Here is an 18147-nt window from a genome sequence, read left to right as displayed (position 1 = left end):
ATCCAAACATCACACCTGTGGGACAGGTACAGGATGGCAACAACAACTGCCCGAGTTACACCAGGAACGCACAATCCCTCCATCAGTGCTCAGACTGTCTGCAATAGGCTGAGAGAGGCCGGACTGGGGGCTTGTAGGCCTGTTGTAAGGCAGGTCCTCACCAGACATCACCAGCAACAACGTCGCCTATGGGCACAAACCCACCGTCGCTGGACCAGACAGGACTGGCAAAAAGTGCTCTTCACTGACGAGTCACGGTTTTGTCTCACCAGGGGTGATGGTCGGATTCGCGTTTATCATCAAAGGAATGAGCATTACACCGAGGCCTGTACTCTGGAGCGGGATCGATTTGGAGGTGGAGGGTCCGTCATGGTCTGGGGCGGTGTGTCACACCATCATCGGACTGAGCTTGTTGTCATTGCAGGCAATCTCAACGCTGTGTGTTACAGGGAAGACATCCTCCTCCCTCATGTGGTACCCTTCCTGCAGGCTCATCCTGACATGACCCCCCAGCATGACAATGCCACCAGCCATACTGCTCGTTCTGTGCGTGATTTCCTGCAAGACAGGAATGTCAGTGTTCTGCCATGGCCAGCGAAGAGCCCGGATCTCAATCCCTTTGAGCATGTCTGGGGCCTGTTGGATCGGAGGGTGAGGGCTAGGGCCATTCCCCCCAGAAATGTCCGGGAACTTGCAGGTGCCTTGGTGGAAGAGTGGGGTAACATCTCACAGCAAGAACTGGCAAATCTGGTGCAGTCCATGAGGAGGAGATGCACTGCAGGACTTAATGCAGCTGGTGGTCTACCAGATACTGACTGTTACTTTTGATTTTGACCCCTCCTTTGTTCAGGGACACATTCCATTTCTGTTAGTCACATGTCTGTGGAACTTGTGTTCAGTTTATGTCTCAGTTGTTGAATCTTATGTTCATACAAATATTTACACATGTTAAGTTTGCTGAAAATAAACGCAGTTGATAGTGAGAGGACGTTTCTTTTTTTGCTGAGGTTATGAGAACTGGGTGATCTATATATTCTCTCCAAAGCAGAAACACATTGGGTAAAAACTGGTTAAATCAAAGTTGTTTCCACATTATTTTAACCAAGAAATGTAATGATGTTGTGGAAAACTGATTGGATTTGCAAAAAGTCATCAACTTAAAGGTATTTTGTATTTTTCACCCTACTTTTAACCTAAATTCAATGACAGGGTGACATTTTTGGTTGATTTCACAATGAATTCACGTTAGTTAACAACTCAACCAAATGTGCATCAAAACTAGACGTTAAACTGACGTCTGCCCAGTGTGAAGACTCACATTGCTGAGACTGCTGTGTTGAGTGGGTGGGTGGTTACTTTCTGCTGATTGCTTTGCTGCTCTAATGGAAATAGTGGAAAGCGCTGACCAGCAAAGTACTGCTATCTGGCACACTCCCTTGATAGATCAGAGGATTTGCTTTGACCTTAACTACATCATGTGTCAGTGAGAATAAACTAAGGCATCTACAAATGCTTTTGTTGGCAAAAAATGTGTCACAAAAAGGTAATCATACAAACATTTCAGATTGTAGTTTTTCCCCCCCATCACTTCCATCTTGGGGACCACTTTTATCTGGTAGAATTGACACTTATTCAAACATGGGATAAGGAGCCTTTGGGTGTTAAAAGGGAAGGCGTTACTTCTTCCTCTGATGAGAATAATAAACGGTTTGATGAATGCCATGTCCTTCTAAATGAGTGGTCTCATCTACCCCCTATGCATGGTCCCATCTGTCTGAAACGTCTCTCAGGCCAACGATCTCGCGATAGCGAATGCCCCCAGTGTGTGTGTGTGTGTGTGTGTGTGTGTGTGTGTGTGTGTGTGTGTGTGTGTGTGTGTGTGAGAGCGAGAGAGAGTGGGCTGTTGTGTCTGTGGAACGCACTGCGTGAGGGACGGTGTTCGGTTGATATGGGGCCAAGCTAGTGGGCTAATCAGGGAAAGCATAATCACCATCTTTCCTAGCAGCTTTAATAATATTGTATTTCCATATAAAGATTATGCGAAAGCCGCCGACCCTGCTCGAGCTGCCTTGGTTCCTACTTCGCTATGTCGGCACCAGAGCTTGCTAGCTAGCGGACTATTTACACTACAGATGCTATTCCAGCAGCGGAGAAGAAGGGGGCATGAATAAGCAAGAGGGAGGATGGGTTCTCGTTTTCCTGACGGCTAGCTAGCCTTAGAGTTTCTCAGAAAACAAGGACATACTGAAGGCACAGCATTATTAGATTATTTAGTACCTCTGTCTGACGGAGTTTTGTTCGTAAAATGGTTTAAAGTACTTCTTCAAATGGGGGTTCGGCCGTCAAGCACCATCTCTGGGTTGTTGTTCGGCACACGGAGTTCGATTGTGGGAAATAGCTAGCTAGGTGGCTAGCTATCCTGCTAGTCTCAATAACCAAATGCTGCTGCTGCTACGGTGCAGATCCAAGCGAGAACACCAGCGACTGGAGACCTGGGCCCTGACGCTGCGCGACCTCCTTTTGCTTTATCGGAGGAAGATTCGGGGCGAAAAGATGGTCGTTTGAGATGTGATTTTTTTTCTCCGTTTGTAGCCATATGTAAGCTGAATGAAGGTTTGTTGATTTGCTGTTGCTGCCATGTCCAAAGGAATAATGACAGGCTGAACCTCCAAACCAGTTGAATCTCATTTGAAGGGGGTGAGGTGGACTGATAACTATCTAACGTAAACATATATCTAAAAACGGTATCTCTGAGGTTTAAACTCCTTGGTCTTACCTGGAACTCTAAGCCACGTCTTTCATATCTGCTCATTTAAAGCGCACAGATTTGACTGCAAATATGGATAAATTAACAATTATATCAGGATGTCTGTTTCTGGCAGCGGATATCTTTGCGATCGCAAGCATTGCAAACCCCGACTGGATCAACACAGGCGAATCTGCAGGTAATTGGTGAATTATTGAACTCTTATCTTTGACATTGACCACTGCATTTTCCTTTTAATGTTACAGCATCACTGATGGAATGATTCCCCTTTGCAGATTGTAGGGCTATACGTTATGCATTCATTGAAGCTTTTCCCTGCTGCTGCGTTCATCATCCACAGAACAAAGATCCACCCGCTAGCAATGTTTACATATCAGCAGGGGTATCTTGTCCCCTCTGCAACTGTCGTTTGTTCTATGTTCCTCTGTGAATTCAAACACTGGGATACTAATCCAAAATAGTCACGCATAATAAACATATAATTTATTTATCACATTTAGATATTATTTTAGGCCTATATAATGTTTTTGCTGATATATTGGGGACACAGAAATGATTTGATATATGTTATATTCTCTACTACACTCGTTCCCATGTATTACGTAGTGGTAGTGTTGTAATGATTTCATATTTGCAAGACCAAGAAGCACTAACCAGTAATTTCTTGGCAGCGGTTGTTTATTTAGTAGATAGATCTGTCATCAGAGCAATTGGCCACGTCACTTTCAGATCAATCCTATGGGTCAATCGACAGACTTGATCAACTGTTACAAGTCTTGAATATAGGCTTCCTGCTGGCCTCCCGAATGCCAGTTGGTCTTTTTCTGTTGACAAGCCTCAAAACATATCCACATACCATTAATAGGCTGATGCTCTTCTTTGTCCCCACCCACGATGATGACGGCTTATAGTAGGAACTGGGTCAGGAAGGGTTCATGCACCAATGTGAAACCAATGTAGCCTGTCAGCTGCTGCAGCAGAAGCAATTTGTTTTCATTGCCCTATTTTCTAAGAAGAAAAGGGATGGCTGTTTTCAAAACACTGATTTTGATGTATGTTTACTGTCTTTATCTTTCAATTGGACAGTGTCCACACACACTCTCACACATCAACTCATATAAGCCTTCTATGACAATAACATTCATGTTTTGTCTTCAAAAACGACTTGACAATATTGACACCCTTACTGGAATTGAAGAGTAGCTAACTCATGTTCGACAGTAAATAACATTGTAATTACATGTAATTAGAAAGCATGCTGAGTTGCTTCAGTATGCCTACTCAGCAATGGCCTCAGTAACCTATTCCTGGTAGACTGTGCCATCTGCCTCACTCCTGCTTTGTTGATAACGGTCACACCTGCAATTAGCCTACCACAGCAAAGTGCTGGTGAGTGTAGGGTTGCATGCATTGCAAACCACACATCTTAGTGTTTCCCCTTGGATTTTTGTTCAGCAGTGGTGGCAAGGGTAGCGTTAGGGCAATGACATGCAAGCTGTTCCCATAGACTTCCAGTCATTGAGCCAACGACTATTAAAAGCGAGTCTCAGCCGATATTGATTATAAACAACAACATTTTTTGCAGTGGTGGCAATAATTAACAGTGGTGGGCCACCACTGCTAAATGAATATAGGGAAAACAATGTCATAACCGATTCCAATTATATAATGTTTTAGTTCTGGACAATTTATTAGACTTTCCAAGGCGCAACTCAGGCTGCAATTGGCCAAAAGGGCTTGTTTTGGTTTGGCTGCTGGTTTTAGTAGAGCGGTGCAAACGACCATCCTCTCATGTCTCCCACTGTTCTCACTTCCTCTCCCCAGTTTCCCCTGTTGTTTCTTTGATGATGATGGTGGGTCTTTTGTTGGGCTCTGTTTATGAGATGGAAAGACCGTTCTTAACATCCCGTCTCTGAAGGCTAGCACCAGGCTTAGCTTTTCTCACCCAGGGATTTACAGGCACAAAGCCTGTTTTGGTGTCCTGTGCTTCTCATCATACCCTCCTGGTTTTGTGACAGGCTGCGGGTGTTAGGTGTTATCAGTCCAATTCATTATAGAAGTAACTCAATATAGAGAAGAAAATTGCCAGCACATTGGCAGCCTTTTAATGGATCGCAGAACAAGTATTTTGTACAGGGTTGGCCTTTGTGACGCATCACAAAAATGTCCCTCTGTCATCATGGTTTGATTGTGATGGGTTTGTATACATAGTGGTTAGTCTAATTGCTCACCACAATTTGGGAGGTAATTGTAGATCTTACACTCCCAGCAAGCACATTAATGGAAGTGATCATGTTATTTGTTGGGCTGATTTATTTTGGGATGAAGGGAAAGCAAACATACAAATGCAGTTTGTTTTGTAATCTTTTTTCTTCTTATGTTCTCAATTTATACTGGCATAATTGGCCTAACACAGCCTCACTTCTGTAATGCCTGTACAAGTAACAAATAGGCTATGCGCTATTTGCCCCCAAACAACATTGCTATAGTAGAAAGATTTGAACATAAAAAAACAGAAACAAGCAAAGAGCTCTATCATCAGTCTTCAGCCTCTGCTTTTGATTAAGTCATCTGAATGTAATTTATGAGACTGAATGTATTATTGGTTGTAAGACATTGTGTGACCAATGTGAATATTGCTTTAATCTTCATCTGTCAGTTTCAGTTTCTCTTAGCGTAGCACAAAGATGCAGACATGGCATTTAGCAAAGCATTAAATCATCTGCTATCCTTTATTTAACTAGGCAAGTCAGTTAAGAACAAATTATTATTTACAATGACGGAATACCCTGGACAAACCCAGACAATGTTGGGCCAATTGTGCGCTGCCCTATGGGACTCCCAATCACGTCCGGTTGTGATACAGCCTGGAATCAAACCAGGGTCTGTAGTGACGCCTCCAGCACTGAGATGCAGTGCCTTAGACCGCTGCGCCACTCGGTGACAAACAATCTGTGTAATTGTTTGTCACTTGATTACTCTTCAGAGAAGGCATGTTAATTACTAAGTGATGAACAGATATGATTCTACCATGGAAGACGTAAATGTTTGACAGGGTGGAATCTCTCTCTTCATCTTCTACTGATGCTGGCAAGGCTACAGTGGGCTCCCAAGTGGCGCAGCAGTCTAAGGAACTGCATCTCAGTACAAGAGGTGTCACCCTGGTTCAAATCCAGGCTGCATCACATCCAGGCGTGATCGGGAGTCCCATAGGGAGGCGCCCAATTGGCCCAGCGTCGTCTGGGTTTGGCCGGGGTAGGCAGTCAACTGACTTGCCTAGTTAAATAAAGGTTAAATAAAATAAAAAAATACAGTGGGTGTATCTCAATAGTCTAAAGTGGCTTCCTATCCTCCACCTGTACCGAACAGGTGAATTCCTGGATGGCTGTCTATCCATATGGCTTTAACCTTGCCCAGAGGTTCCCAAAAGTCTTTGGCCCGTGACCCCATTTTCATATAAAAATAATAATTATTGCGACCCCACGATGTAAAAAACAAAGTTATGTAATCAACTGCCATTGTTTACTTTTTTAATTTGGACTATGACAGTATGAAGTGACTGAAATGCATCAAAGGTATTGGGAAGTTCAGAAGTTCATCAGGCAATAATGTTGGATGATCTTCTGTGTAGAAAAGAACATCATCATTGATGATGTTCTTTCCCCACAGTCTGATTTAGTGCCTGGTCTTGTCCACTCGGTTCTAATGGCTTTTGGGCATAGTACAGGGAAACAATACATTTGTAATGTTGCAACACAACATTGCACTATTTTTTATCATGGCAAGTGCTTCAATACAGAGTTCTACTAAGTGTTTCATTATAAATGAAAAGAAATTATGCAAGAATCTAGGCAACAATGCAGCAACCTTCTCCTCTGTTTCCAGCTGGCTGAGGATGTTTGTGACTGCCAGGGATGATGACTTTTCTGCCAACAAAATCTCTGTACAGATGAACATGCTCTGCATGGTACTTCACTGCCTCAAATGAGCTTTTCCATCTGGATCTCACTGCTCCAGGAGGAACCTTGGCCTGCACAAACTCCTTCATAATGACGAAGCTGACCCGTCTTCTATTTCTGGCAGGCTTCTTGAAGAAGACAGATCTCATCCATGTCCCAAGTGATGCAACTTCAGAGAAGTATTTGTAGTGCTGCCAGGTTTCACCCTCCAGATTGATGACATGGCAGAGACAGGTTACATGGACACTGTTGGGCATCACTCCTTTCAGAACCTCCTTGTATGTCTTCAGGCAGTAGGAGGCATTATCTGTGACCACTGCCCAGGCATCGTTCAGGTTCAGATCGTTGCTGTGGAGGGAGGCTAGTACAGCTGGGGAAAACGTTGAGTAGTTGCATCTGTCCATGAAAATGACATCCACCAGAAAGTACAATTCACATTGCAGAATGTAAATGTATGCTATTGCAACGCTTTATTAATAGGCTGTTAAGTTAACTCCCCAATGACGATGTTTAGAACGCTGCAATCCCTTGCATCTGTTGTCTCGTCAACAACCATCACAAACTTCTTCCCACGGATCTTCTGTAGAACGGCAGTCATATGTTGGTCGAACACACGAGGCAGGTGAGTTTGGCAGAGGCTCCTTCCTGTTTGCAGTGCTTCACACTAGAAACGGCCATAGCTTTCTTAGCTTTTCTAATGGGATGTTCGACTCGGCGCGCACACAGCCACAAAGTCCTGAATAAATTCTCATCTTGAATGTGCTGATTAGCTTCCACTAGTAGTGGTTGTTTGAAGAGGCAGGCTCTGGCTAACACGGTGCTTTTCCTTGTTCTACACATGGGCTTTACACTTTAAGTGGTCATCACATGTATTTTTACGGGTCCAATCAATAGTATGCTGACATAATTTGCAGAACAGCTTATCGCCTGACTCATAATAGTCCTCTGGGTATTGCTCTGCTCTGAATTTAGGGGTTAGGGCCACATTTTTTCGTGTTTTTGATGACTTGGCCATCTCAGACGGCCTCCTCGACATGTTTCTCAAAGTGACAGCCAAGTTGTGAGGTGACGTAAGGGTCCCACGCACGACAGACCCCCCCCCCCCCCTCGAAAACTGAATTATTGTAATTTTACAATTATGAAATCATTTTCAATTTCAGCCAAATTATGGAAAATTCTGCAATCTTCCATGTTTTACAGTTGATTCCATTTTTATTACCAAATTCCGCGATTCTGTCTGCGTTTTCAGCATCGCGGAAATCATAGGGCCCTACAAACCACTCTGTTTATTAAAACCGCATCTAGGTTAATGACATAACCCTGGTTCTATGAAGCAAGCGCACATTTTCTCTCGCGACCCCATTTCCAAGCAGGCGACCCAACATGGGGTCGCAACCCCTAGTTTGGGAAACCCTGACCTAGCCAGTGCACTCAGTAAAGATGGAGTAGAGGAGACCAGCAGAGTTGGTCACTTTAGGCTATTGAAATGCATCCTTTGTGTGTTACCCACACACATTCCTCATCGCGGGGATTATGGATCGGGGTGAAATGTCACCCAGACACAATCCTAGTGGAATTTGCCCCTATGCTCAGATCTAGGATCAGATGACCCTACCCCAGCCTTAATCCTGAACCATTACTATATAAAAACAAAAGGCAAACCTGATTTGGGATCAGTGGCGGAGGACCTCATCATGGTGTCTCTCTAAGGTCAAAGTGTAGAGAAACAGAAATGCTTCCCAGGCCAATTAGTAGGAATGCATGAAGATGTTGCCCACAGACACTGATCATAGGTCAGATTTTTGTAACCTCCTAATTAAGTTAGCTGTACCTACATCAGTTATCTGGGTTAGCATTAATGGAACCAGGATTTTGATTTTGAGCTACTCATTAACTCTTAGGGTGGTGCCCTTATTAACGTGTGTTGATTTCCTACAGGAGAGCTCGGCAGCCCTAGGCACCCTTGTAATTGGAACCTTGAGTCAGATACCTTGAGCGTATAATATACAGAAGAAGGGTTGAGTCTCCTCACTCAACACAATGACACAGCTGTGTTTCCTGAATGGGTTACTGTACACCTGTCTTTGGTCATGGCTAAAGATAATTCCAATGGAGATAACATTATTGATTTGTAGTTGAACAAGACCAATTGAAAAGCCTGGAAGTAAGTAAGTCACCAATCCTGACTACGTGGCCTGACTAGGAACAACTCCTGGCCCAGAGCAACACAGAGACGTTTGGGGACCACGACAACCACTGGCACAAAATGAGGAGAAATGTTGCCTCTCCAGCTGAAAATACCCAGTCCTCACCTCTGTGTGACGTTCCCAGGCAATCACAGCTAACTTCATTTCCTGCCTGGGCTCCTACACAAAGTCCATTATTACTGGCAGTGTCAGTGTCACGGAGACAACTGTGAATCTGCCCGCAGCCCTCTGCCCTCCTGTAGATCCTGTTGTCTTCAGAGTGTCTCTGTCACCATCTGAATGAAAATAGACGCACACACAGAGAGAGACAGTGAGATTAAAAAGGGTCACGGTTCATTATTTAGTGTTTTTTGTTTTCTTGACTGATTAGCAAATGCGATATGCCATCTCTCACCATGCTATCCTACATCTAGACTTGATGATGAGATCCTCGCTTCACCTTCCAGCTGTCAGACATACGTAGGACTGTCATTTCATGCAGGAAGCATATTGTGTCTTCTATACATTTCTATCCAAGACAAAAAGCGTGGTCAACTTCATGATAATTTCATCACCGTTTGGATTGTGGACAGCACCATCGCGCTGCTTTGAAACAAGCATGGGGGCATTATCTGAATATCTGTTTAGAAAATATAGATTGCTATTATTTTTCTATCGGTATCATGATGAAGATACTCTAAATGTAACAGCCTAACAAAGCGGAGCCAGGGTAGGAAAAAAAGATAAAGGGTGCAGAGGTTCATCCAGGTCAAATGTTTTATTTCTTTACATGATCGGAAAGAGCAGACTCTAATGTTTTCTAAAGCACATACAGGGCCTTCAGAAAGTATTCACACCCGTTGACTTTTTCTACATTTTGTTGTGTTACAGCCGGAATTTCAAATGTATTAAATTTAGATTTTGTGTCAGTGGCCTACACACAATACTCCATAATGTCAAAGTGGAATTCTGTCTTTAGAAATGGACAATTTAATTAAAAATGAAAAGCTGAAATGCCTTGAGTCAATAAGTATTCAACCCCTTTGTTATGGCAAGCCTAAATAAGTTCAGGAGTAAAACATTTGCTTAAGTCACAAGTTGCATGGAATCACTCTGTGTGCAATAACAGTGCTTAACAGGATTTTTAAATTACCTAATCTCTGTACCCCACATGTACAATTATCTGTAAGATCCTCTCAGTCGAACAGTGAATTTTAAACACAGATTCAACCATAAAGACCAGTGAGGTTTTCCAGTGCCTTGCAAAGAAGGGCACTGATTGGTAGATAGGTAAAAAAACAGACATTGAATATCCCTTTGAGCATGTTGAAGTTATTAAAAACACTTTGGATGGTGTATCAATACACCCAGTCACTACAAAGATACACTCGTCTTTCCTAACTCTGTTGCCGGACAGGAAGGAAACCTCAGGGAATTTACCATGAGGCCAATGGTGACTTTAAAACCGTTATAGTTTTTTTTTTGGCTGTGATAGGAGAAAACTGAGGATGGATCAACAACATTGTAGTTACTCCACAATACTGACCTAAATGACAGATTGAAAAGAAGGAAGCCTGTACAGAATACAAATATTCCAAAATATGCATCCTGTTTGTAATAAGGCACTAAAGTAAAACTGCCAAAAATGTGGCAAAGAAATTAACTTTATGTTCTGAATACAAAGTGTTATGTTTGGGGCAAATCTAACACAACACGTCACTGAGTACCACTCTTCATATTTTCAAGCATGGTGGTGGCTGCATCATGTTATGGGTATGCTTGTCGTCGTCAAAAACTAGGGATTTTATGGGGATAAAAAGAAATGGAATAGAGCTAAGCACAGGCAAAATCCTAGAGTAAAACCTGGTTGTCTGCTTTCCAACAGACACTGGGAGACAAATATATCTTTCAGTAGGACAGTAACTTAAAACACATGGCCAAATATACACAAGTTGCTTACCAAGCTGCCATTTAATGTTCCTGAGTGGCCTAGTTTACAGTTTTGACTTAAATCGGCTTAAATCTATGGCAAGACTTGAAAATGGCTGTCTAGCAATGATCAACAACCAACTTGACAGAGCTTGATGAATTTTAAAAAGAATGTGCAAATATTGTACAATCCAAGTGTGCAAAGGTCTTATAGACTTACCCAGAAAGACTCACAGCTGTAATCGCTGCCAAAGTTGATTCGATCCTGTATTTACTCAGGGGTGTGAATACTTACCTAAATTAGATATTTTTGTATTTCATTTTCAATAAATTTGCAGAAATGTCTAAAAACATGTTTTCACTTTGGTATTGTGTGTAGACGGGTGTGAGATTTTTTAAAACTATTTTGAATTCAGGCTGTAACACAACAATGTAGAATAAGTCAAGGGGTATGAATACTTTCTGAAGGCCCTGTACAGGCACCTACAAACTCTCATGTGCAATAAAACATTTTTTTGTTAGATGACAGCTATTTTATTAAAATAGACACCCAAACACATCTGCACACCCCTACTCTCACTCGTCACCTGTGCCGGCATGCGCTAGGGATATATACATGTAAAAGGCTTATGCCGACAAGAATGTGGTAAAAATGGGCCTGTTTGAAAGGGGGTCATGTAAACATTGCAAAAAAATTACCACATTCCTACAATCCTATGTGAAAGGGATATTAGTGACACTTAAGTGAAACAGTTTACTCTATACTCCTGCCCAAGTCCTCTTTTCATGGCAAGATTTGAGTGCTACTTTTGGTGATCCGAACACCACATATTGATAAGACAACAGATTTTAAATTTTTTCAGATTCTCTGTATTTTCACGCTGCTCAGAGATTCTAAGAGGCATAAAGACATTGGATTAACACCGCCGTTCCACAAATCCATGCCTATAGCCGAGGGCTACAACATCACCCTGAAAACACATTGGAGGAGAAGCTTTGACATGAGCTATGAGAGAGAACAAAGTCCACTATAGAAGAAGACCAGAACAAAGTCCACTATAGAAGAAGACCAGAACAAAGTCCACCATAGAAGAAGACCACAAGGTGATAGTCGTGACAATTTCAGAAAAGAGAACAGCCAGCAAGGCCGTCATGGCGTGTATAAATTCTGTGTTTGAGTGTGTGTATGTGTGTTACAGCTGCGAAGGGAGAAAATGATTTATCTCTTTTATCTCTCCCGCTCTGTCTCTCACACTCTCCCTCTTCGGTTCTATTCATCGGTGTGTTGACATGGACGGCTGATTGTCTCTCTCAGTGATAGGTCGTGTCGGTGGCTGTTTTTAGAGGGATTTCTGGTCTACTTCTAAATGGCAAAGCCAGCAAGCGGTGCCAAGCCCTCCCACTGCTGTGAAAATGTTCTGTTCTGATCGTTGGACGAAACAACCTTTACGCTGAGGTACAATTGAGGAAATTGTTTTTGTAGTTGTTGTTTAAACAAAGCCGTGCCATTGAAAATGTGATATTTAAAAGCGTACATCTGGAAATAGCTCTTAATTTGTCCTCGTCCTTGTACAGTCAAAGCATCCCTCTTGCTTCCTTGCGTGCTATTGGGGCATAAGGTTTGGATAACTGTCTTGGTTAGCCTTGTTTTAGTAGAGCAAGCACAGTTACAGTGGGCATACTGTAGGCTGTATGTGTGAATGTAGCAAGTTAATATTTGATCATTAACCCTTACTTTACCAGATAGGTTAACTGAGAACACATTTTCAACACCCTGTCCAGGGAAGAGTTGCAGGGGAGTGTAGAGATTGAACGAGCCAGTTGGAGGTGGCCATGCTAGTATCAACAGCCAAGCTGGGACACAGCCACAATAACCACCTGTTTCTCTGTACCGGCTGTACCAGAGAGCAGAATCCTCCTCCACCATCTTTGTCTGCACTGACTGGGCGGCATCCTGTTTTAGTACATGGTCAGGGCATGAGGGACTAGGGAGAAAGAAGTGCTTCGCTGTTGAAAATTATACTACCAGCTTCCTGCCCTCTCCCTTAACAAGCGCTTTTATGTTGTTGTGTTAAGTAAAACTGTGTGTGTAAGCGTCTGTCCTTCTGTCATGGAACGAATATGAAGACACTTGTCTTCTGGAAACGTTTGGAAAACGTATGCAGTGGTAACTAACTTCAGACCGTGGCTATGTGTTTTCCTACCTTTTGAAGTCCACCTTTGAAGACTGTATGTAGTGTTTGTTTGTGTACGGGTATTGAATATGCAAGCCAGTTTGTGTGTGTGTTGTTTGTATACGTCTCTGGAATGAATGTTTGTATGTATGCGTGTCTTTACCTGTGTGTGTGGCTATGTAGTCTGAATTTGTGTGTGTGGGTGTGTGTAGTCTACTTGTGTTTGTGTGTGTGTCTGGGGACAGTCAACACTACAGTCTACCTTCCCCTGCAGCCCTGTGATGTAAGTACAAGAACGGCCGGGCTGTTAAAACCTGCAGTGGCTGCCTGCCACCTCCACCTCCATACTTCCACCCAGCAGAGTTTAGAGGCCTCCTGCTCCACTCATCCCTCCAGTGATGCCTGCTGTCTGGCTAACAGTAGCTAACACCTCTCTGCACCTACACTAATGACAGCATTGCCATGCTCTCCCATGCTCAGGACCAACTCACACAGCCCTCATTTCCTCTCGTTTAGACACAGACTGGGCGAGAAGCAGTCATCTAATGGAGATAGAGAGAGGGGGTGAGAAACGGTGATCTCACTCAAAGAAGAGTGAATACGGATGGAGGGAAAGAAGGAATGAACATAGAGAGAGAGAGAAGCTGTGATAAACAGTCAGACGTCAGGATGGAGAGAATACAGAGGGAGGGGACGGGGATCAGTAGAACACATGCAGGGATACAGAGAGGGGCAGAGAGAAACAGAAGATGATGAAAAAACAGACATGGCAGGGAAGAGTGAACACACAGGGAGGGAACACCGGAGAACAGGAACAGATTTGAGCTGTGTGAATACAGAGAGAATAGAGGGGAGGCACATGGGAGGGAACACCGGAGAACAGGAACAGATTTGAGCTGTGTGAATACAGAGAGAATAGAGGGGAGGCACATGGGAGGGAACACCGGAGAACAGGAACAGATTTGAGCTGTGTGAATACAGAGAGAATAGAGGGGAGGTACATGGGAGGGAACACCGGAGAAGAGGAACAGATTTGAGCTGTGTGAATACAGAGAGAATAGAGGGGAGGCACATGGGAGGGAACACCGGAGAACAGGAACAGATTTGAGCTGTGTGAATACAGAGAGAATAGAGGGGAGGCACATGGGAGGGAACACCGGAGAACAGGAACAGATTTGAGCTGTGTGAATACAGAGAGAATAGAGGGGAGGCACATGGGAGGGAACACCGGAGAACAGGAACAGATTTGAGCTGTGTGAATACAGAGAGAATAGAGGGGAGGTACATGGGAGGGAACACCGGAGAACAGGAACAGATTTGAGCTGTGTGAATACAGAGAGAATAGAGGGGAGGTACATGGGAGACGGTTAGCTAGAGACACGGGGATCCATGGAGATTACAACTGTTAGTAATGTTTTTATGGGGACTGTCAGTATCTGTGTGACGAGGCTGTATTACTGTGTGGGACAGTGTATGAGTGTTGTTGTGCTCTGTGTATATCTGGATGTCTGTCTGTACACAGCAGCAGCAGCAGTGGTGGGTCTTGCTGTACCCTTCACCAGCTCTGCTCTGCGGTGGGCTGGGGGGAAATGAGGCGTCGCTCCGTTGCTCACACTTTTCATTTTAGATTCCAGGTTTATTTATCCAGATGTGTAGTCTCACGGAGTGTGTGTGTACGTTTGTGTAATTTGTGTCAGAGTACCCTGTTTTTGCATGGCGTGTGTGTGTCGTGTCCAGTGGTGTGTGTGCCATGCCGTGCCTGCCTGTTGTAAGGCAGGAATTCCACTGAGAGCTAGTGAATCAGCAGGAGGCTGGAGGATCCAGGGGGAAATGGCCATAAAACAAGACTATTAGTGCTATCAGAGCCCGCTGATGTTCCACACACTCTCACACACACACACTTCCCGTCCTCAGACAGGTTCAAGGTTACAGTACCCAGGCAGGAACATATGGCCTACTTCACTTCAGAAATAGGCTCTTGGGTAAGCTCTAGTGCTCTGGTGGGCGTTCCAGGTGCCATTTTAGTCTGCCTCGCTCCGACCTCCTTCTTTCTTTAGTCTAAAGGCTGAGTAGTTCCGACTTCTTCCGGTTGACAGAAGAACACGTCGGCCCCAGTGCAGACTGCACAAGGCAAGGAAATAATGGCCTTCTAGAATGTTGTAATTCTTGGATGTAGCCTATTTTAGAATATCCAGGGCTAGAATTCTAGAATATGTTGATTCTAGAATCTCTAAAATGTTCTCTATTGTTCTAGCACATTAAAGCATTCTCCAGCCGAGGTGCATTAGGCCTACATAGTGTTTGTACGTGTGGTTAGGGAAGGGTTGAGGCTGTGTTTGCTTGTTATTGTAGAGGCAGTGTTGTGCTGGCCTGCTAGCTGTTATAAAGGGACAGGATTTCCTCTGGACTGATGGCCAGTGAACTGTTTGGCTCGCTGTGGGATACGAGAGGAGAGGAGACCCGCCCTGCCCCAGTACAAGAGGAGATTCCCAGGCCAATCTGTCTTTCAGCATCTCCACCATTGGACCACCAATATGTATTGTATCATCTTTTCCACCATGTCTTTCCAAGTTTGTTGTAGAAGAGAACGTATTGTCGATAGCCTACCTGGTAAGATTATGGTGAAGGTGGTAGTAAAACCCACTCTTCATAACCGAGCCCACCTTTCATGAAAAAGACTACAGGTTCCTACCACCTAAACCTTTCATGCATAATATGATACCGTTATGCTTACTCAGGTAGAAATCTCCATGAAGATGAACACACACGGATTTAGTGTCTCTCCTATTTTTCTCAGTGGTCTGATCTGTGTGTGTGTGTGTGTGTGTGTGTGTGTGTGTGTGTGTGTGTGTGTGTGTGTGTGTGTGTGTGTGTGTGTGTGTGTGTGTGTGTGTGTGTGTGCTCATGAGCTAGTCTATCTCAGGCAGACGTCATCATGGCTCAGTCCAGAGGCTATAAATCCTCAGTGTGTGTCTGATCAGTGATAGATGGCTCCAGTAGGCTCTCAGCCATAGGCTAGATATTATCTCCTCTCCTCCGTGTTCCAGACCAACAGATGTGCATACTTACTGACTGACTTCAAGATCAGGGAAGGAACTCAACTGGAGAGAGGGAGGGAGAGAAAGAAGCCTCTTCAATTTGAAGTGAGAGAAAGTTAAGTAGGAAAAGAGGAAGAGAGAAGACAGGAAGGTGTGTGTGTGTTTGGTAGATAAATCAAAGGGAGAAATACTCTACTGTGTCTGATGGTGGAAGTGAGATGAAATATATAGTAGCGATGCAAACTGCTGTCACGTTAGCTAGCAGCATTTTAGACTTATTCAAAGCCTCTGCTTCTTAATGAACTGACACATTATACAGGGAATGCTGAGGTGTCAAGACAAACATCCGGATGCAGTGTGTGTACGTGCCTGGGAGTGGATAATTATTTATCTGTTGCTGTGTGTACGTGCACATGTGTGTGAGAAGAACCATTACAATCTGTTGCAGTGTGTGTGTGGGAGACGTGCATGTATGTGCGTCCTTGTGTGTGCGACAGAGCAACAGCCTCAGCCTCCTCTGACATAATTGGGCCCAGTAGGCTGCAGAAAGGAGCCCCTAGCAGGCATTGATTCACAGACAGATTAAAGGGTGGGGGGGGGGGGATTCCACAGTAACGGAATTACACTTTGTCTCAGTCTTTTCACTTTAAAATGTATGCCAAACAAAAAACATTGATTTTCAAAGTTTAACAAACAATAGAGCTCTATGCACAAGGGCTACTTTTAACGAATTTAATGTAAGTACTGTGCAGATGGAAACTTTGGTAACGGAATTACTGTAAAATCTCCCTCAGGTTTTTATGTGAACACGTTTTCCAAAAACAGTTAAATATACGCTCAGAATTAAAGATACACTATGCAGAACTTGTAACACCATTTCCTGGTTGCAAAAATTCTAATAGTTCGCCAAATTTCAGTTTGTGACAAAACAAGCAAGTATAGTGTAGAGAATCATTGTACTATCTAAATCGCTGTGAAATACTATATTTTCCATAACAAAAATATAGTATTTTCATCTGTTTAAAGCTGTGTACAAACCCAAAGGTAAAATACACAAGAAGAAGCATAGAAATAGTGCTCATAGAACAAATATACCGCTTCTTAGACTTGCTTTCAATGTGAATGGCTGTTCTATAACTCACATTTCTATGTAAATTTGGTCAGGTCGCCCAAAATGTTACATATTGAGAATTAAGATTCAAAGATGTCTGCAGAAAGAATGGGGTGTCAGCTATGGCATCTTGAGTTTAACAAAAATCTATTTTGGTTATTGAAGTGAAGTGGAATTACGGTAACGGAAATACATCATGGGTCCCTGATCTATACTACACAGAAATGCGTAATTATGGATATGAATATCATTCTCCTCATGTTTGGACATCGCAGCACAGATGAGTGGAGTTCTGTACAGCGCGGTAGAGTACAGTATAGTTCAGTACAGGACAATATACTGTACTTTACGATTTGTTTATTTACTGTCCTCTACTATATTTTACTGTACTATTGTATTGCACTATACTATACTATGTTCTACTCACTGTGCTGTATAGAGGTCGACCGATTAATCGGAATGGCCAATTAATTAGGGCCGATTTCAAGTTTTCATAACAATCGGAAATCGGTATTTTTGGACGCCGATTTGGCCGATTTAAATTAAAAAAAAAAAAAATTTAACTAGGCAAGTCAGTTAAGAACACATTCTTATTTTCAATGACGGACTAGGAACGGTGGGTTAACTGCCTTGTTCAGGGGCAGAACGACCGATTTTTACCTTGTCAGCTCGGGGATTCAATCTTTCAACCTTACGGTTAACTAGTCCAACACTCTAACCACCTGCTTTACATTGCACTCCACGAGGAGCCTGCCTGTTACGCGAATTCAGTAAGAAGCCAAGGTTGTAACGGGTGTCGTAATGATCAGACCAAAACGCAGCGGGAATGCGTATACTCATCTTCTTTATTACTCAAAAGAAGGAAAAAACAAACAAATCACGTATACAAAACAAACGAACAACACTAACAGTCCTGTCAGGTCCTCAGACACTAAACAGGAGACAACTACCCACAAATCCCATTACAAAAACACCCCTCTTAA

The 18147-nt window shown here is 43.3% G+C and overlaps 1 protein-coding gene across 1 annotated transcript in view; it reads left to right on the top strand.

The window, feature by feature from the left end:
• Window positions 1–1891: 1891 nt before the first annotated feature.
• The window catches only part of LOC115205218 (uncharacterized protein C16orf52 homolog B), a 34440-nt gene continuing 18184 nt past the window's right edge, over window positions 1892–18147 (top strand). The window contains exon 1 of the mRNA XM_029770975.1: window positions 1892–2945. Within this exon, the coding sequence (XP_029626835.1) occupies window positions 2840–2945 (106 nt within the window). The 5' untranslated portion in view covers window positions 1892–2839. The remainder of the gene's footprint in view (window positions 2946–18147) is intronic.

This window comes from Salmo trutta, chromosome 1 (genome assembly GCF_901001165.1).
Source record: "Salmo trutta chromosome 1, fSalTru1.1, whole genome shotgun sequence".
Classification (NCBI taxonomy): Eukaryota; Metazoa; Chordata; class Actinopteri; order Salmoniformes; family Salmonidae; genus Salmo; species Salmo trutta.
This window is presented reverse-complemented; position numbering and strand designations above follow the sequence as displayed.